A 22,000-nucleotide genomic window follows, 5' to 3' on the forward strand; every position below is an offset into this window, starting at 1 on the left:
ACACTGTGTAAACGAGGCCTAACAGCCTAATGCCATAGCCTTAGCGGTCAGTTGGATGATGAAAGCTTGGCTTTTCTGCAGTAATGGGTCAGGGCTTAGCACCAGTTTGGGCACAGGTTGATTCCAGGAATGTGCCGATGGCGTGGTTTTTCAGGTGGGTGTACCCAAAGCATCACTTTATCATCACACAGTACTCCATCTTTTCACTCTTGCTCTTCATACTGTTTGTAAATTTTCAGTCTAACTGGGAGTTGTAACTAACACAATTTCATACCTCAGGTTAAGCTGTGTGATTTTGGCTTTGCACGTATCATTGGAGAGAAGTCTTTCCGACGCTCAGTGGTTGGGACTCCAGCTTATTTGGCCCCAGAGGTTCTGAGAAACCGAGGCTATAACAGATCTTTGGATATGTGGTCTGTGGGGGTAATCATTTATGTCAGTTTAAGTGGAACGTTCCCATTTAATGAGGATGAAGACATTCATGACCAGATCCAGAATGCGGCCTTCATGTACCCCCCAAATCCCTGGAGAGAGACCTCCTCTGATGGTAAGCATCTATCACAAGACAAAAACAAGTACATATAACTTTTATATACAAAATACATTCCTGTAACTAGAAACTTTAGAGTTTGCTTTGGACCTGCATATATACTATAGAGACAGAACAGTGCACTTGCCACCTCATCTATCGGACCTGTACATCTTCTATGCACAATTTTTTCATTTGTTATGGGCCTGTTTATTCGGCAATAACTTTGTCATTACTTATGCAGAACGGCATTCAAAAGTGAGGTACTGCTTTCAAAAATATATTTCTCTTACGTCCTCTGACAGACGCAGCCTTTCCAAGTTGCATCACTATTGGGTAATGTCGCCCTCTGCAGGAGCAGGCTAGGTAGTGAAACTTCATTAAAAAACATTCACTAGACACACCTTTAGGGGCTGTCCTTTCAAACATTACCCCCAGACACATAGGGCTTACTAATCCGTTTCTTGCTGCCTAGCTCAGGAGTAGGACCTAGGTTTCCCTGCTGGGACTCCGGTCTGTTTTTTTTTTTTTTCTTTGAGAAATGTTTATTTTATTTTTTCTTCACTCACTATCGCTAGCCAGGGGGATCCTCCTGGTGAACTACAAGCGACACCAGGGCTCGGATTTGCACTGGATAATCTAGATCCTTATGGTACCCCGACCTGGCCATCGAGCGTGTGCAGGTTTGTGGCCTGCCCAGGCCTCACCACGATGGTGCCCCGATGGATGGGGACGAGCCTGCGGAGAAATTCTTCACATCAACCTGGAACCTGTTGCCCTTCTTAAACGCTCTCACACTGATGCCATGTTTTTCAAACATGGCAACAAAGCAGACAAACTTCTGGCCCGTCTGTGTAGGGGCCCCTATACCCCCACGCACATAATGGCCCTGAGGGATTCGCAAGGTGTTGTTGAAAACACCCCCGCAGCTATTGCTAGCATTATGCACCGATTCTTTTCCTCTTTATATGCGCCTGACCCCATAGACACCACAACTGCCCTGACCTTTTTGGACAAACTACCGCTTCCTACAATTACTCCAGCCCAGAGGGATTTCCTTAACGCCCCTATTTCCGCTACCGAACTGTCAGCTACTGTATCTCACTTGGCCCCCAATAAAGCTCCCGGTTCAGACAGTTTCACAGGGGAGTTCTACAAAACCCTCCGTAAGCCGTTAGAACAAACACTCCTGGCAGTTTACAATACTATTTGGTCGGGTGGCCCCTACTTGCCATCAGGGAATCAGGCCACTATCAAACTTTTGGGTAAAAAGAACAAAGACCCCTTGGAACCAGGCTATTGTCAACCCATATCACTTCTCAATTTGGATGTCAAAATACTCTCAAACATAGTGGCCACTAGACTCGCAGATATTGGTTAATAAAGTCTGTGTTACTTTCGAGAACCCTGGACGTCCCTGATTCAGGACAAATGGGTTCACGAACTGATTCGTTCAGGGTAGAAGATCGAATTTCGATCTGGTCCAGCAGACAGGTTCTTTCCATCAAATCTTCGTCTGTCTCCGGATCGTTTAGCGGATCTCAAGGGGGCAGTACAAGATCTTCTTGCTCACGGCGTTATTGCCTTGGTTCCTCAGCTGGACAGATTTTTCAGGTTTTATTCAAACCTGTTCACGGTGCCCAGGAAGAAGGGCAAGGTATGTCCGATTCTGGACCTCAAATCTCTGAACTGCTTTGTGCGAGTGCAGAAGTTCCGGATGGAATCCATCCGGTCGGTGGTGGCGTCTTTAAGTCAAGGAGATTTTCTGGCCTCCATCGACTTAAGGGATGCGTATCTGCACATCCCTATCTACGAAGGTCATCCGCTTTATCTCCGCTTCGCAGTGGCAGAGGAGCATTTTCAATTACCCTTTGGTCTAGCTTCGGCTCCAAGGGTCTTCACTAAGGTTTTGGCCCCGGTGCTGGCTCTGCTATGGAAGAGGGGGATTGCGGTCCTCGGTTATCTGGATGATCTCTTGTTGAGGGTGAGCTCATTTGCCACTCTGTCAGACGATCTGTCACGGTTCAGACGCTGCAGGACTTTGGGTGGACCATCAACTTCCAGAAGTCGGCACTGACTCCGTCAGTCTGTCTCAGCTACCTGGGCATGGTCCTGGGCTCCGCCCAAGTGTAAGTTTTTCACCCAGAGGAGAAGATTCAGACTTTGCTGGGCGAGATCAGGTCCCTCAGGGACAACGATCTCTCCTCCCTGCGGCACTGCATTAGGTCCCTGGAGCTGATGGTGTCGGCTTTCGAGGCGATCCCCTTTGCCCAGTTTCCTCTACAAACGGAGATCCTTGCCAAGTGGAACAAGGATCTGCAGTCCTTGGACAGGATGGTATGTCTCAGCCATCTCACGAGGTCGGAGCTATCGTGGTGGCTTCTGTCGCCCGCTCTGAACCAGGGCAAGTATTTTCTGCCCCTGTTGCGGACAGTGATCACCACAGATGCCAGCCTGATGGGCTGGGGTGGAGTACTGGACACTCATTGTGCCCAAGGAACGTGGTCGACGGAGGAATCCTCCTTGCCGATCAATGTCCTGGAGCTCAGAGCGATCAAACTCTGCCTGCTCCATTGGGTGACTCGGTTGCTCGGTCGCCCAGTTTGGGTTCAAACCGACAATGCCACAGCTGTGGCTTCCATCAATCACCAAGGGGGCACCAGGAGTGTCTGGTCGGCCAAGGAAGTGGCCGAGTTTCTGTTTTGGGTCACGGCACACTTTCCAGCTATCTCCGCTGTTCACATTCTGGGAGTGGAGAACTGGCAGGCGGACTATCTCAGTCGTCAGTCCTTGGATCAGGGGGAATGGTCCCTGCATCCAGCAGTGTTTCGTCTACTGTGTGCCCGGTGGGGGACTCCGGACATGGATCTGTTCGCGTCTCGTTTCGACAAAAGATAGAAAGGTTTGTGGCCATGGCTCGAGATCCTCTGGCCGATGCCACGGATGCATTGGTGGTGCCGAGGCACCAGTATCGGCTGATTTATGCCTTTCCAGCGATTCAACTGTTGTCCAGGTTCCTCCACAGGTTGGTGTTGGTGCAGGTGATTCTGGTGGCCCCGGACTGGCCTCGTCGGTCTTGGTACGCATACCTCGTAAAGATGGTCGTCGAGCCTTCCTGGCGGCTACCTCTGAGAGAAGATCTGCTGTCTCAAGGGCTGATCTTCCATCCTGCTTTACGGTCTCTGTCTTTAACGGCTTGGCGATTGAAGGCCAGGTGTTGAGAGCCAGAGGTCTCTCCGATGCTGTAATTCCTACCGTGCTGAGAGCTCGGAAGGCCACCTCCAGGAAGATTTATCATCGTACCTGGAAGGTGTACATTGCCTGGTGTAAGTCACAAGGGTTGTATCCCTGCTCCTTTTTGGTGGCGAGGGTGTTGGCCTTCTTGCAGGAAGGTGTGGAACAGCGTTTGGCGTTGGGCACGATTAAAGGTCAGGTGTCGGCCTTGGCCATTTTCTTCCAGCGTCCCTTCTCGACTAATTCCCTGATTCGCACCTTTATTCAAGGGGTGCGTCATCTAAATCCTCCGCGGAGGGCTCCCTTGCCTCTGTGGGATTTGAATATGGTTTTGTCCGTTTTGCAACGACCTCCTTTTGAAAATATCAGAGACATCTCTCTGCCTTTGTTGTCCCCGAAGGTTGCCTTTCTGGTGGCTATCACCTCTGCGTGCAGAGTGTCTGACTTGGCGGCTCTGTCCTGCCGTTCGCTTTATCTGGTCTTTCATAGGGATAAGATTGTTCTGCGACCCAACCAGTATTTTCTCCCTAAGGTGGTGTCTGCGTTCCACCTCACTGAGGATATTGTATTGCCTTCGCTTTGTGCGAAGCCCAAGCGTCCCATGGAATTTGCTTAGCATTCATTGGATGTGGTTTGGCGATCAGGGTTTACCTGTCGGCCACGGAATCTTTTCGGAAGTCTGATTCCCTGTTTGTCCTTCCCGAGTGACCTCGGAAGGGTTCGGCTGCGTCCACTGCACCCATTTCCAAATGGATTAGACAGACTATTGTTCAGGCCTATTCACTAAAGGGTCAGGTGTCTCCTTTCCCGGTGAGGGCACATTCTACTAGAGCTATGAGTGCCTTTTGGGCTTTTTGCCACCTGGCTTCTGTGGCTTAGGTGTGCAAAGCGGCGACCTGGTCGTCTGTGCACACCTTTACAAAATTCTACAAGATTGACGTGATGGCATCCTCGGATGCTTCCTTTGGCCGCAAAGTTTTACAAGCTGCGGTTTGTTGAAGAGAAATGCTTTCTCTTCTTGGGGTGAATTTTTGTTCTGGGGTTAGCTCCTGTTTGCCCTTTTGGCTACGTTTTCTTCTGGCCTTGTTGACACGCCGTTTTGTTGGTTGCGTTTTGTTTGAGACAACCCAATAGTGATGAAACTTGGAAGGGCTGCATCTGTCAGAGGACGTAAGAGAAAATAGAATTTTTGTAAGAACTTACCGAAAAATTATTTTCTCTGAGTCCTCTGACAGACACAGCCCCGACCCTCTATTTTGGGGTTGGTTGTTCTTCCTGTACTGCTTGCTACGAAACTGATTTGTAAGCTCTATGTGTCCAGGGGTAATGTTTGAAAGGACAGCCCCTAAAGGTGTATCTAGTGAAAGTTTTTTTAATGATGTTTCACTACTTAGCTTGCTCCTGCAGAGGACGCCATTACCCAATAGTGATGAAACTTGGAAGGGCTGCGTCTGTCAAAGTGCGCAAACAGAAGAAATATCCAAATCAAATCAATATTTCATGTGACTTCCCTTTGGCATTAAACTAGCATCCGTTCTTCCAGGTACACTTGCACACAATTTGTGAAGTTCTTGGCAGGTAGGTTGTTCCAAACAGCTTGTAGAACTAATCACAGTTATTCTGTGGATGTAGGCTGCTTCAAATTCTTATCTTAACTCGATGTTGAGATCAGGGCTTTGTGGGAGCCAAACCATCACTTCCAGTTCTCCTTGTTCTTATTTACACTAAGGATATAGTTCTTATTGGCATTGGCTGTATGATTGGGGTTGTTGTCCTGCTGCAGAATAAACTTGGTCAATAACACACCTCCCGGATTCTATGGCATAATGCATAGAATGTAGAAACAAGGTTAAGCGACTCCACAGTGAATGAAAACAGGAACTGGGTGCCAAAAATAGCAGCAGATGTTCTGGACTGATGAGTCAAAATTGTAAATGTTTGGCTGTAGCAGGGGGCAGTTTTTTCACGAAGGGCTGGAGAGCGGAACAATGAGTGTCTGCAGGTAACAGTGAACCATGATGGAGTTTCCTTGTTAGTTTGGGGCTGCATTTCTGCAAATGGAGTTGAAGATTTGGTCAGGATCAATGCTGTTCTCAATGCTGAGAAATACAGGCAGATACTTCTCCATCATGCCATACCACCAAGGAGGCATGTGATCGGCCCCAAATTCGACCCCAAACATACCTTCAATGTCATGAAGAGCTTTCTTGAGCATAAAGAACCAGGAATCCTTAAAGTTATGGTTTGGCCCCCACAGAACCCTGATCTCAACATTGAGTCTGTCTGGGATTACAAGAAGAGACAGAAGGATTTGAGGCAGCCTACGCCCACAGAAGATCTGCGGTTAGTTCTACAAGATGTTTGGAACAACCTACCTGCTGAGTTTCTTCAAAAACTGTGTGCAAATGTAGAATTGATTTTGGTTTTGAAGGCAAAGGATGGTCATACCAAATATTAATTTGATTTGGATTTCTCTACTGTTCATTTGCTTTCCATTTTGTTAATTGATAAAATAAACTATTAACACTTCTTTTTCTCAAAGCAAATATTAGTGGTAAATAGAAAAAAAACAATAATAATCAGCAGGAAAATAATTGGGAGGAAAAGAGGAAGCTCATTTAAGCAAAGCAGTTGCTAGTTCAGGTTGCTTTTTAAGGATTTGATGTTTGTTAGACAACCAGTCACAAAATAATGCATCATTTAAGGTTCTCTTTTGAGGTAGTTGTTTATCGGAGGAGACTGAGGATTCTTGACCTGTGCAGTTTTACATGGATTTTTGTGTTGCTCAGATAGCCACTGTCTGTTTTCTTTTTCTAGCTATTGACCTCATTAATAACCTGCTGCAAGTAAAGATGAGGAAACGCTACAGTGTGGACAAAACCCTCAACCATACCTGGTTACAGGTGAGCATAACGTGAATGGCACATTAAACAATATAGAGTGTTATCTTATGTGTAGTTTAACACAGAAAACAAATGTGTTTCTGCTAAGCTTCATTTCGAGTCATTTCCCTGAAACCAGACTTATGATTATTATGAGGAGTAATTATATAACATAACTGGATTTATGTGTTTGCTTTGATTTGGAGCAGAAAGGATCATAAGTATTACCAGGTGGACTACACTCAAGTTACTTTAACCACTTGCCTACAGTGCACTTTCACCCCCTTCCTGCCCAGACCGATTTTCAGCTTTCAGCGCTCTCACACTTTGACTGAGAATTACTCAGTCATGCAACACTGTACCCATACAAAAATTGTGTCCTTTTTTTCACACAAATAGAGCTTTCTTTTGATGGTATTTGATCAATACTGGGTTTTTTATTTTTTGTGCTATAAATAAAAAAAGACTGAAAATATCGTGAAAAAACGCATTTTTCTTTGTTTCTGTCATAACATTTTGCAAATTAGTAATTTTTCTTCACAAATTTTGGCCAAAATTTATACTGCTACTTATCTTTGGTAAAAAAAAAACCAAATAAGTGTATATTATTTGGTCTTTGTGAAAGTTATAGAGTCCACAAGCTATGGTGCGAATCATTGAAAATTGATCACACTTGATCACACCTGATGTACTGAAGGCCTATCTCATTTCTTGAGACACTAAAAGGTCAGGAAAGTACAAATACCCCCCAAATGACCCCTTTTTGGAAAGTAGACATTCCAAGGTATTTAATAAGGGGCATGATGAGTTTTTTGAAGTTGTAATTTTTTCCCACAATGCTTTGCAAAATGAAGATTTATTTATTTATTTATTTTTTTACAAATTGCCGTATTAACGGGTTATTTCTCTCACACAGCACATGTATACTTGCAACTACACCCCAAAACACATTCTACTACTCCTCCTGAGTATGGCGATACCACATGTGTGAGACTTTTTCACAGCCTGGCCACATACAGAGGCCTAACATCCAAGTAGCAGCGTCCGGCATTCTAGGAGCACAAATTACACATATAATTTCCTGACAACCTATCGTACTTTCTCTATCGCTCATTGACAGACGTAGTCTTCTTGATTCTCAAGAGCTGGGTTATGTTGTCTCCGCAGGAGTAGGACTAGGCAGAAAGACAAAACGTTCTGGCTCCACCTTAGGGGCAGTCCCTGAGGGTATATCCTCCCTCTCTCTGCTACAGGGAATCAGTTTTTTTCTGTCTAGTCAGGAGTAAGGACCTAAGCTCCTTGCTGGGATCTTTTTGGTCCTGGCAAGATTTTTTCTTTAGAAGAAATATTTTTTAGGTAGTTTTTTCTCCAGTGTTTTTCCTGTGAGATCTTCAAGCAAAAAACGCCGGACTGGGCGACACTAGTGGTCACCCCAGCCGGCCTACGAGCGCGCGCAGACCATTGCATTGCGCTTGGTCGGCCGCGACACATTCAAGTAAGTATGCGGGGCCGGGCGACGGGCTGGATGTTGAGATCCATTGGTCACCCCGGTTTCTGCCTACGAGCGCGTGCAGACCAGAGCTCCGCGCTGGGTCGGCCGCGACGGAGTCCCAGTGGAGGGACTGACCTTGCGAGTTAAAAGTCTCTGTAATATAAATAGAAGAGAAATTTCCGCGCTAGATGTGACAGAAAACCAAATGATTGAGAACAATAGTGAGCAGCTGGCACAAAATCAACTAACAGTGATTCAAAAAATACAATAAAAACCAAAAAGTGCAGCGCTGAAATCAGTATACAATTATATAGCTGAAAAGCTCATATAAAGAAAACAAAACAAAAAAGGAGAGGGGATAATATCCAAATGAATAGTCCCAATATTAAGTGCAGAGATGTGAATCCACGTGCAAAATAACTTTCTTCCAGTGACACCAGGGAAAAGTGTAGGAAGGGGACACCCTTGTGCTCAGGTATAACAAGCAGCTTACCGAAATTCCGTGGCTGCTCAATTTAATGAGACAGCCTCTCCCAGCTAGTAGTAAACCAGTAGGTCAACCGATATCAAGCTCAGGTGCTTCGAAAGACTCCAAAAGCCGAAAGCCGTTTCCGGTGTGTTGTTAAACCGATCACATTAATATGTGGCACACTTGGAACTTCTCATATGGGGGGCAGACTGTAGCATTACAGCAGACATAGGAGGTATAATCCTACCTTATTTGTAGTGTATCTCCTGTAGATCTATCAATCGCCACTCAGCAGAGATGCAGGTGGATGTGCTGGGAAAAACGATTTCGGCGGTCCGCCGCCATTTTGCCGTAGACCAGGTGCATGCATGTCCTCAGGTCACGCCGGCCGCCATGTTTTTGGAGTCTGTCTCCTATATGGGGCGGCCATGTTTCATGAGCCCAGCTACCTCGTGGAGAGCTGGGAACGCCGGAAGGCGTACACAGGGGGCGGAGCCACGTCCTACCCGGGAAAAAGCAACAGCTCCTTCCAGTCTGTAAAGACAGACGCTGACTGCAGTTGGTTGGAAACTTCACTGCATCGGTTGGTGAGCCTTGGGGGTCCCTCTCTCTCTCTGTGGGATCGAGAAGCAGGTACTCTGAGGGGCGCTATTGCGCTAGGGGGAGACACATAAAAAAAAAAGAGGTATTTTTTATTTAAAAAAAAAAAAAAAAGTTTTTTTGTGTTTTCTGGCAAAGGTGTCCTGAATTATCATGGACCCTGCCACTCATGTATCTCCTCCGGATCCCCTCGAGGGGTCTGCGGGATCCTCCAGCACCCCACTGACGATTAAATCATTGTCCGCTATTATGGAAGCTTGTGTCCCGGGTGGAAGTGGCTTGTCAGGGACAGGGCGCAAGTAAGCGACCCCCGCCTAACCCCTTATTATCTGAAACCTCGGATTCAGACTTTGAGCCTATTTCTGCAGTTGCAGGTACTTCATCTGGTATTGGTGTCTCGTGTACTGTCTTTTCAGACAGTGAGGAGGATGTTTCGGCATCAGCCATAGCCAGAGAGGAAGCGTTGGTAAACGCACTCATGGTATCTGTTCAAGAGACCTTAAGATTACAGGGTATTCCGTCAGAAATAGCTGAAACTGAAATCCCTTTTGGGACTAAAAACGCATCTAGTGGCGAAGGTTTTTTTTCATTGCCCAAATGTTTTGGCAATCCAATCAAAGAAGAATGGAGTCTGCCAAAACGCATTTCTACTATTTCTAAACGCATTAACAGGCGTTATCCGTTCGAGGAAACCCTCATTAAGAAATGGACAGAACCACCTGTGGTGGATTCACCAATTGCTAGATTGAATAAAGCCACGGTTATTCCTCTAGAAGACGCTCCGTCTTTTAAAGATCCAGTGGATCGCAAGATAGAAGCTATGTCTCGCACCATGTTTACCTTGATTGGATCAGCTTTCAGACCAATAATTGCTATTGGTCTGGTTTCGCAGGCTGTAACTGTATGGACCAAGTGGTTACGCCGGGACCTAGAAGAGGTCCCTCAGGCGGTATCAGATTTGTTGGAACAGATGATACAGGGGTTACAGTTTGTGTGTGATGCGGCGTTAGACGCCACTTCATTATTGGCGCGAGCATCTGTCTCAGCGGTGGTTCTCAAGCGTACACTGTGGCTAATAGGTTGGTTAGCCGACCAAGGTTCCAAAAAAGCATTGGCTAATTTTCCCCTTTTTAGGAGAGCGTCTATTTGGAGCCAACTTAGATGAGATCATTAAGGATCTCACGGGTGGAAAGAGCACCTTTTTACCGCAAAATTTTAAAGGTAAAGGAACTCGTCAAAGACGAGGGCCTTCTTTTTCTGCTCACAAGAGGTTTTTTTCGTCCCGCGGGTGAAAAAATTAAGTCCTCCAAAGCTCCTGCAGGAGGCGTCAGGGGTCGTTGGTCGGGCAAGCAAAAGCCCGCCCCCTCTAGACCTGAAGATAAACCGTCCAAAGCCTGAAGGTGCGCCCCCCACCCATAACTGGGGTGGGGGGACGTCTTCGCCGGTTCCCGGATCCATGGCTTTCCAGAATCCCGGACAGATGGGTTTGGTCAGGGTACAAGATCGAGCTTCGATCTCTCCCACCGGCGCGATTCTTCCCTTCCAATAGCCGACTATCCCCGGATCGTTTAGACGATCTGTGGAGAGCAGTCACAGATTTACTACAACAAGGAGTGGTAGTCCACGTTTCTTGGACAGAACGCTTTCAGGGGTTTTTATTCAAACCTATTTACAATACCCAGGAAAGAGTGCAAAGTGCGTCCAATTCTGGACTTAAGGGCACTCAATTCTTTTGTCTACATAAGAAGATTCAGAATGGAGTCCATTCGCACAGTAGCAGCCTTTCTGCATCCAGGGGATGTCCTAGCGTCCATAGACATCTAGGACGCATATCTTCACATTCCCATTTTCGCAGGACATCAGCGGTTTCTACGTTTTTCCGTAGAAGAGAACCACTATCAGTTTGTGGCGTTACCTCTCGGTCTCGCCACGGCTCCGCGGGTCTTCACGAAGGTGTTGGCCCCAATGTTGGCACTTCTGCGCCAAAGAGGCATATCGATTCTAGGTTACCTAGACGATCTTCTGCTTCATGCAGAGTCTCCTCAGACCTTGCTACAAAACATAGAAATTACTATGATTTCTTTACAGGAATTCGGGTGGCTGGTGAACCAGCAAAAGTCATTTCTGGTTCCCACCCAGAGGCTCGAATATCTGGGTCTAATTCTAGACACAGTCAGGACAAGAGTTTTTTCTTCCGGTAGGGAAACTCCGAAAGATTCAATCAGCAGTCCACCAACAGCTGGTCTTCCCTTCGGACTTGCATGAGGGGTCTGGGGTTGATGGTGGCTTCCTTCGAAGCAGTCCCATTTGCCCAGTCCCATACCCGAATTCTTCAGCAAGAGATTCCTCTCAGATGGAATCGGAATCCGGAATCCCTGGACAATCAGATCCGATTGAGCAAACAGACCAGAGAGTCTCTGGTCTGGTGGCTTCGGTCTCCGATGCTCAGCCAGGGAATGTCATTTCTGCCAATATATTGGACGACAGTGACCACGGATGCCAGTCTATCCGGATGGGGAGGAATTCTCGGTCAGTTATCTGTCCAGGGACTTTGGTCCCCGGAAGAATCCAGGTTACCGATAAATGTATTGGAACTGAGAGCGATCAGACTTTGTCTGATTCTCTGGACCGAGCAGCTCCAGGGCAGCCCCGGTTCGGATCCAGTCGGACAACGCCACGGCCGTGGCTTATGTCAATCACCAGGGGGGCACCAAGAGTGTCCGAGCGGCCAAAGAAGTGGCTTGCATTCTTCGCTGGGCGGAACGATTTGTTCCAGCAATCTCTGCGGTGTTCATTCCGGGGGTGGAGAATTGGCAGGCAGATTATCTCAGCCGTCAGACTCTGGATCAGGGGGAATGGTCCCTCCATCCAGACGTTTTCCACCAGTTGTGCCTACGATGGGGCACCCCGGATATGGATCTGTTGGCATCTCGATTCAACAGGAAAGTTCAGAGATTCGTGGCTCGCTCCCGCGATCCTCTAGCAGAAACCGCAGACGCACTGATCGCCCCGTGGGGGCAATACCAGCTAATGTATGCCTTCCCTCCTCTTGGGTTACTGCCAAGACTTCTTCGCAAGATAGAGGAGGAAGGAATTCCAGTAATCCTGGCAGCTCCGGACTGGCCTCGTCGAGCTTGTTACGCCGACTTGGTCAGACTGATGGCGGACGTCCCGTGGAGACTTCCTCTCAGGGAGGATCTACTGTCTCGGGGACCGATCTTCCATCCTGCTTTACGATCGCTGGTTTTAAACGGCCTGGTTATTGAGACCCAGGTGCTGAAGGACAAGGGATTGTCAGCTTCAGTTATTCCTACTCTAGTTAAAACAAGGAAAGCGACTTCCAGAAAGATTATCATCGTACATGGAAGTCTTATATTGTGTGATGTGAATCCCTTGGGTTCCATCTACATCTTTATTCGATAGTCCGAATATTGACTTTCTGCAACAGGGAGTTGAGCAGAAGCTGGCCTTGAGTGTTATCAAGGGTCTGGTTTCAGCATTTGCTTTCTTCTTTCAGAAGCTTTTGTCTACTCATTCCTTGGTGCGGAATTTCATCCAGGGGGTGCGACACCTGGCTCTGCCAGTGCACGCGCCGTTACCATCCTGGGATCTTAATTTGGTGCTGTCGGTTCTTCAGACACCTCCCTTTGAAAATATCAGGGAGATTCCCTTGCCTACTTTATCCCAGAAGGTGGTCTTCTTGGTGGCTATCACTTCTGCACGCAGGGCGTCAGAACTGGCTGCATTATACTGTTGTTCCCCAGATCTGGTGGTTCATAGGGATAAGGTTGTTCTTCATCCGAATCCATCCTTCCTTCTAAAGTGGTTTCAAAGTTTCATTGAATAAGGACAGTGTATTGTCCTTCCTATGTCCTTAGCCCAATCATCCTCGAGAATTTGCATGGCATTCCTTGGATGTAGTTCGGGCGATCAGGATATACTTGAATACTACGGATTCAATTTGTAAGACGGATTCACTGTTTGTGATCACGGATGGCCCTAAGAAGGGGTTGCCTGTTCTGCTGCGACCATCTTTAGATGGATCAGACAGACGGTGGTATAGGCTTATTTTATCTAAGGGTCGGGATCCCCCGTTCCCTGTTAAGGCGCATTCTACTCTGGCGCTTAGAGTTTCCTGGACCTTCCGCCATCAGGCGTCAGTGGTTCAGGTTTTCAAGGCGACTGTTTAGTAGTCGGTTCATACCTTTACAATATTGTATAAGGTTTATGTGATGGCATCGTCAGATGCCTCTTCTGGCTGCAAGGTTCCTGCAGGCCACTGTTTGAGGAGACTGTTGGTCTACCTCGAGGATTTGTGGGGTAGGTCTCATCTGTTTACTCGATGAGTCCTTTGATACTTCTGGTTGGCTCCGGTTGGGCCTTCTAGATTGGATTTTGATTCTGTCAATCCCACCCCTCATTTTGTGGCACTGCTTCTGGATGTCCCAGCTCTTGAGAATCAAGAAGACTACGTCTGTCAATGAGCGATAGAGAAAAATGGATTTTTGTAAGATCTTACCGTAAAATCCTTTTCTCTTAAGCTCATTGACAGACGTAGTACCCGCCCCTCTATCATTGAGTTGGGTTGGGTTAAATTCTCTGTACTGCTTTAAAACAGAACTGATTCCCTGTAGCAGAGAGAGGGAGGATATACCCTCAGGGACTGCCCCTAAGGTGGAGCCAGAACGTTTTGTCTTTCTGCCTAGTCCTACTCCTGCGGAGACAACATAACCCAGCTCTTGAGAATCAAGAAGACTACGTCTGTCAATGAGCTTAAGAGAAAAGGATTTTACGGTAAGATCTTACAAAAATCCATTTTTTGAAGGCCCTGGAGCACCAGGACAATGGAAACCCCCATAAAATGACCCCATTTTGGAAAGCAAACAGCCCAACGTATAATTTTTGAGGCATAATGAGTCTTTTGAATATGTCATTTTTTTCCACAAGTTTTTGGAAAATGTGGAAAGAAAATGAAAACACATTTTTTTTACACAAAGCTGTCCATTTATGCAATATTTCTAACACATAGCATGTACATAGCAAAACTTGCACCCCAAAATACATTCTGCTATTCCTCCTGAGTATGGCGATACCACATGTGTAACACTTTTTCACAGCCTGGCCTCACATCCAAGTAGCGCTTTACACAAAGTTGTCCATTTATCCACTTTAAGACTGGGCCTATTTTTGACACTTGGTGTTTACAAGCTAAAATCATTTTTTTTGCTAGAAAACTACTTTGAACCCCCAAACATTATATTTTTTTTTTAGCAGAGACCCTAGAGAATAAAATGGAGATCGTTGCAATATTTTTTATCACACCATATTTGCGCAGCAGTCTTCCAAATGCGATTTTTTTGAAACAAATTCACTTTTTTGAACTAAAAAATAAGAAAACAGTAAATTTAGCCCAATTTTTTTCCATAATGTGAAAGATAATGTTACGCTGAATAATTAGATACCCAACATGTCATGCTTCAAAATTGCGCATGCTCACAGAATGGCGCCAAACATTGGTACTTAAAAATCCCCATAGGCAACATTTTAAAAATTTCTGCAGGTTACTAGCTTAGAGTTACAGAGGAGGTCTAGGGCTCAAATTATTGCACTCACTCTAACGATCGCGGCGATACCTCACATGTATGGTTTGAACACCGTTTACATATGTGGGCGGGACTTTTGCTTCTGCGCGCGAGCTAACGGGGACAGGGCGCTTTAATTTTTTTTTTTTTCCTATTTATTTTATTTATTATTTTTTTATTTTTACACAGTTTAAAAAAAAAATGTTTTGATCATTTTTATTCCTATTACAAGGAATGTAAACATCCCTTGTAATAGAAATAGGCATGACAGGTCCTCTTTATTGTGAGATCTGGGGTCAAAAAGACCTCACACCTCACAACTACACTAAAAAAGAAAAAAAAAAAAAAATTGTTGAAAGAGGAAAAAAAAAAAAAGCAAAACAAAAAAGCGGCCCTTTAAACCGGTTGCTAGGCAACGTCTTTTGACGTAGCTCCGGTCCTCCAAGACCATAGAGTTGAATGAGGGCCATCTTGCCTTCACTCGACTTCCTGTCTCTGAGGATCCGGGACCGGATAGTTTTCCCCGCTGCCGGCGGGTCCGGTAAGCTGGGAAAACGTCTGGGACGCGGCAGGAGGGGGGGGGGGGCACCTCTTCCCCTGCACCGTAAGGGTGAATCCGCCACTGGGACCACCCTTATCTGAAAGCCGACCGCCCGCCGTTTCAAAAAATACCGGGGTTATGGGGGCTATCTGCTGCCATAACCCCAGTATTTAGCTTTTAATGGCCGACGCATATAGTCGTTAGGTGGTCAGTAAGTGATTGCATGTATATGGCAAACAGGTGACGATGACTGACGGGGTGACAGGTGACGATGACTGACGGGGTGACAGGTGACGATGACTGACGGGGTGACAGGTGACGATGACTGACGGGGTGACAGGTGACGATGACTGACGGGGTGACAGGTGACGATGACTGACGGGGTGACAGGTGACGATGACTGACGGGGTGACAGGTGACGATGACTGACGGGGTGACAGGTGACGATGACTGACGGGGTGACAGGTGACGATGATTGATGGGGTGACAGGTGACGATGACTGACGGGGTGACAGGTGACGATGACTGACGGGGTGACAGGTGACGATGACTGACGGGGTGACAGGTGACGATGACTGACGGGGTGACAGGTGACGATGACTGACGGGGTGACAGGTGACGATGACTGACGGGGTGACAGGTGACGATGACTGACGGGGTGACAGGTGACGATGACTGACGGGGTGACAGGTGACGATGACTGACGGGGTGACAGGTGACGATGACTGACGGGGTGACAGGTGACGATGACTGACGGGGTGACAGGTGACGATGACTGACGGGGTGACAGGTGACGATGACTGACGGGGTGACAGGTGACGATGACTGACGGGGTGACAGGTGACGATGACTGACGGGGTGACAGGTGACGATGACTGACGGGGTGACAGGTGACGATGACTGACGGGGTGACAGGTGACGATGACTGACGGGGTGACAGGTGACGATGACTGACGGGGTGACAGGTGACGATGACTGACGGGGTGACAGGTGACGATGACTGACGGGGTGACAGGTGACGATGACTGACGGGGTGACAGGTGACGATGACTGACGGGGTGACAGGTGACGATGACTGATGAGGTGACAGGTGACGATGATTGATAAGGTGACAGGTGACGATGATTGATGGGGTGACAAGTGACGATGATTGATGGGGTGACAAGTGACGATGATTGATGGGGTGACAGGTGACGATGATTGATGGGGTGACAGGTGACGATGATTGATGGGGTGACAGGTGACGATGACTGATGGGGTGACAGGTGACGGTGATTGATGTGGTGACAGGTGACGGGCGATGGTCACTGATGGGTGACAGGTGACGGGCGATGGTGCACGGCGGTACTGATGGCAGTCTCTGGTGACCGGTGAACTTTAGGCTATGTTCACATGTGAGCGTAGCGATCACGGGCAGAATCACTGCGATTCTGCCCGTGATCCAGAAATCATTGCAAATTGCGGGACGCCTGTGCGTTGCCCGTGATTTGCAATAGCACCCCAAATGCTGTGCGATGTTGCCGCCATTTCCGCCTGCCGAATCGCGGTAACATCGCGCAAACAACGCATGACGCTCCAAAGAAACTCTTGTACCTTTTTTGGGCGTCATGCGATGTTTGCGCGATGTTACCGCGATTCGGCAGGCGGAAATGGCGGCAACATCGCACAGCGTTTGGGGTGCTATTGCAAATCACGGGTAACGCACAGGCGTCCCGCGATTTGCAATGATTTCCGGATCGCGGGCAGAATCGCAGTGATTCTGCCTGTGATCGCTACGCTCACATATGAAGGTTATGGGTGTCAATTTCTGGGCACTGATGAGGTGACTGTTGGGTGACAGGTGACATTGGGGGGGGCTGAGGACTGTATGGGGACCTTTATTAGTGTGATTTTTACTTTGTGACGTGTACAGAGCAGTAACTCACTATTTCTAGCTCTGCTCTCCTCACACTGGAAACTGTATGAGGAGAGAAGAGCTAGTAACACTGAGTTACTGCTCTTTGTTTACATTTTGTGATCGGCTGTGAATGGATTCACAGCCGATCACATAGTAAACAGTCACTTTCAGTGACCGTTTACTACCGCCGGTGACAGCTGTGTTCCTACGGAACACAGTGCCACCGACATGACCGCGCTGCGCGCTCCCGATCGCGCATGCGCGGTCATTGGAACACAGCTGATCACGTGGGAAACAGCCACGCCCATTGGCTGTTTCCCCCCTGCCGGTGACGGGGGGTGTCCCGGGGACACCCCGACACCGGCAGGGCGGCGCGCACGGGATCGCGCGCCTGCCCTGCTTAAAGTGCCGCCGTCATATGACGGCGGCCCAGGATAATGGTCGCACCGCTCCGCCGTCATATGACGGCGGGCGGGCGGCAAGCGGTAAAGGCTTGGTTCACATATATGCAAATTGAATGCATTTTTACCCACATCCAATACGCATAACTTATGAATCAGACCAGCTTTCAATGGAGCCGGTTCACACATGTGCAGGGCAGCCTTGTTGTGATTTTAAAAAGGGTCCTGTGCAATTTTGGTTCCGGTTCAGGTGCAATTTCAGGTACAAATTTGCACCAGGACGATAACCGCATTGGACTGCCACACTGAAACCGCGGCCGCATATGTGTGAACTCAGCCTAAGGGCTGATTGACACCAGATGCAGTCCAGTGTTTTTATTCTGCATCAAAAATGCATGTGTTGCTGCCCATAAGCCTGTGTTAAGGGCGACTGCTAGCTCACATTCCAGATAAACAGGGATTTGTTATGTGTGCAAGGTCCTGCTTTGTCGTATATTGACACTTTTTGAATGTGGCTTTTTTTATCTGTTTAATCCAATCTTTTTTGCTTTTAGGATTACCAAACCTGGCTGGATCTGCGTGAACTGGAGTGCAAGATAGGGGAGCGCTACATCACCCATGAAAGCGATGACCCCCGCTGGGAGGCATATGCCTCAGAGCACTGTATCCAGTACCCTCCCCACCTCCTTCACCACCCACCAATTGAACCTGAGGATGCAGAGATGAGAGCTTTGGGGGAGAGAGTCAGCATTCTCTGACATTGCTAAACTGTTTCACACCATGTTCCCCTCCAGTAAAAGAACAATAGGGAAAGGAGATGAAAAACAGATGTTAGATATTGAATGTACAGTATTCATCAATCCATTCTGGCTGTGTGCATCACTCTGCAAGTCTTTAAAATACCTCTGGGCTGTATCCCTCTCACCAACCTCTCTTATACATTCTTTCACAAGAGCCTAATGGGGGACATCAGTGCAGAAGGGGCATCCCTTATAAGCTGAGGACACTTGGAGCCTTTTGGCATAGACAACGTTTTAGGCGCACCATTCCATTTTTTTTTTTTTTTTTTTTGTGATTTCATTACATTGTAAGCTCTGAGCTGATTGTGAAACCTGCAATGCATTGTGGTCAAGCTCAGGTCAACTGCATTTTAATGTTTGATCAGAAAAATCTATTTTAGCACAGTGTGTGAAAACAATACAGATCATCTCTCTGCGCACACAACCACGCCTCAAATTTACATTAATATGATTGGGAAATGTTTAATTTCTCTTAAAAAACAAAAAGGGAAACTAACCCTGTCTGTTTTATTGATGGGGAATAGAGCTGTAGTCAGCTGGGCCTGTTTTCTAGTTACTCCATAATGTGTTGCAGGCACAATCCACCGCTCTGGGGAAAATCCTGTTGGTCACATATGTATGTCTTTTTATTTTTTTTTATTGTAAACTCCAGAGGAAGCTGTGTGTTGTATTTAATTTGTAGCCTGAAGGATGACCTAAAAGTTCTTGTTTGCAAGTTGAGATAATGTGTAAGGTCAGCGGGTCACAGGAAGGGCCCAGTGAACATCATAGCCCAGGGCAGGCTGAGCAGAGCAATGAAGATGAGATATTTCGAGGCTCTGAATAACTGGGTACCCGGCCATTGTGTCTTGTAAACCACAAAGCGTACGGCTCACAGAATTTATCAAAGACCAGTGCTCTGTTTCAGGGCATTGAAATTGAGGTTTTTCTGGCTTCACCTCAGTTTTGCTTAATTATATAAAAAGAAAGTTACTAATATTTTTTCTAAAGGTCAAATACAGTGTATTTAGCATCTTTTCTCAGTATGTTCCATATTATACTCCTCTGGCAGATTTTAGACTATATTCTTACATTTCTATCCTAAATAAAACCAAAATACTGTGTTATTACTTTTTTCCAATTTATTTTGTGGGTTGAATTTTTTTATTTTTTTAAGGTTGTATACACAAAAGCACCTTTTCAAACCGTTTATGTCAGAATAGCTTTTTAGTAGCGGTGCAGTGAGGAGATCAGACTATACTGCATGTTGTACACCACCCATAGCCAAAGGAGAGTTTGAATTGAATGACACTGGAGAAAGCTGTTTGCAGTGTATGACCTCTTTTCGTGTTTGTGCAGAGAAATGGGTTATACTGCCACATACAGAAGAATTGGACACTTGTTTGTATAAACACTCTTGCTAGTATCCTGGAAGAATTTGTCTTTTCTCCTGTGTGAGAAACACCATTTTTTACTCTTTTATCAAGACCTTTTTCTTCAAACAAATTTATTTGTTCGCTGCAAAGCCAAGAGAGCTCCCTTTGCAGTCTTCGAGATCTGCTGGTGTGCCCTTAGTCTCTGGCGATTCTCCTGTGGGGCTGAGACTGTTGAGTCTAGTGCTGCAACAGAATGTATGTGTCACAAGCACTTCCGAAAAAATGGCTGCAACACCTCTTTAAATGTGTGGTGTTTTCCTCTGCATCCCACCCTAGACCTGAGTAGATGCACTGCTGGCTGTGAGGGTCCCAGGTCAGTCCTCTTCTCTGCTACCTACAGTGACTTGGTCACAGAAGGTCGCCTAACCCCTACCCACACATTTGAATTCTGTGAGTACCATTGGGGAATACCGTAGATATAAAAAGTCTACACACCCCTGTTAAAATGTCAGGTTTCTGTGATAAGAAAAAGATAAATCATTTCTGAACTTTTTCTACTTCTAATGTGATCTATAAATTGTACAACTGAAATCTTTTAGGTGGAGGGACGTAATCCTAAAAAACTAAAATAATATGGCTGCATACGTGTGAACACCCTTAAACTGATACTACTTTGAAGCACCTTTTGATTTTATTACAGCACTGTTTTTTGGGTATGAGTCTTTCAGTATGGCACATCTCGACTTGACAATGGTTGCCCACTCTTCTTTGCAAAAACACTCCAAATCTGTCATATTGTGAGGGCATCTCTTGTGCACAGCCATCTTCAGATCACCCTACAGATTTTCAATGGGATTCAGGTCTGGATTCTGGCTGAGTCATTCCAAAATTTTAAGCATCTTCTGGTGAAGCCATTCCTTTGTTGATTTGGATGTATGCTGTGGGTCGTTGTCATGCTGAAAGAACTTGATCTTCATGTTTAGCTTTCTAGCAGAAGCCTGAAGGTTTTGTGCCAGTATTGAGTGTTATTTGGAATTGTTCATAATTCCCTCTACCTTGACTAAGGCCCCTGTTCCAGCTGAAGAAAAACAACCTTAAAGCATGATGCTGCCACCACCCTGCTTCACTGTGGGTATGGTGTTCTTTTGGTGATGTGCTGTGGTGTTTTTGTGCAAACGTAGGTTTTGGAATTGGGGCCAAAAAGTTCAATCTTGGTTTCATGAGACCATAACACATTTTTCCATATGCTTTTGGGAGACTTCAGATGTGTTTTTGCAAAATTTAGCCAGGCTTGGATGTTCTACCCCATAGCCCAGACATACGAAGAACACGTGAGATTGTTGTCACATGTACCACACAGCAAGTACAAGGCTTCTGTCTTGCCACTCTACCCAATAGTCCAGACATGAAGAATACAGGGGATTGTCACATGTACCCAGGGCCAGCGCTACCACTAGCCGAACTAGGCAGCTGCTTAGGGCGCAGCCACGGCCGCTGGAGAGTCCTGATTCAGTGGTGGTGGAAGCAGGGATGCAAGCAGCGGTGTTCACGTGGAGTAGGCATCTGTCTCCATGCTGTAAGTGGGCGGCCCTGGAGACGGAGGCTGCAGAGAAGGAAGACAGGGAGGAGCAGCTAGGCCTGAGAGCTTGAAATGGGAGGTGAACAGCAGTGGGGGTGGCGGCGCCTTCCAGAGCCTGGATTTCTTCTCCACCTTCCACTCCCAACATCATGTGACAGCGGCCCGGAGGACTAGAAAGGGCGCAGTGGGAGTGAGGTATGGGGCTGCGGTTCACACCCGGGTGACACCCGCAGAGAGGTGACACCATCCCAAGGATAGCCGAGGGTCCCGAGATAGACAGTCTGAGCAAGAAACTCTCCAGGCTGCACACTAAATCCTCCCTCACCCGCTGCCCAGTTGTATAAGGGGGGTCTGTATGGGGGGGAGGGGGATCTGTACTGGGGGGTTCCTTTCCTATGGGGGGGGTCTGTACTGAGGGGGTTCTTTTCCTGAGGGGGGTCTGTACTGGGGGGTTCTTTTCATGGGGGAGGGGGGTCTGTACTTGGGGGTTCTTTTCCAGAGGTGGGTCTGTACTGGGGGGGTTCCTTTCCCGAGGGAGGGGGGTCTGTACTGAGGGGGTTCTTTTCCTGGGGGGGTTCCTTTACTGAGGGAGGGGGGGTCTGTACTGATGGAGGAGGGGTCTGTAATGATAGGAGGGGT

The 22,000-nt window shown here is 47.0% G+C and overlaps 1 protein-coding gene across 1 annotated transcript in view; it reads left to right on the forward strand.

Moving 5' to 3' along the window:
- The window catches only part of PRKD1 (protein kinase D1), a 277,377-nt gene extending 258,014 nt beyond the window's left edge, over positions 1-19,363 (forward strand). Inside the window, exons 15-17 of the mRNA XM_082275698.1 lie at positions 280-547; positions 6,581-6,666; positions 18,182-19,363. Of these exons, the coding sequence (XP_082131824.1) occupies positions 280-547; positions 6,581-6,666; positions 18,182-18,385 (558 nt within the window). The 3' untranslated portion in view covers positions 18,386-19,363. The remainder of the gene's footprint in view (positions 1-279; positions 548-6,580; positions 6,667-18,181) is intronic.
- Positions 19,364-22,000: the final 2,637 nt, after the last annotated feature.

The sequence above is a fragment of the Pelophylax lessonae genome, assembly GCF_965119305.1.
Source record: "Pelophylax lessonae genome assembly, chromosome: 13".
Classification (NCBI taxonomy): domain Eukaryota; kingdom Metazoa; phylum Chordata; class Amphibia; order Anura; family Ranidae; genus Pelophylax; species Pelophylax lessonae.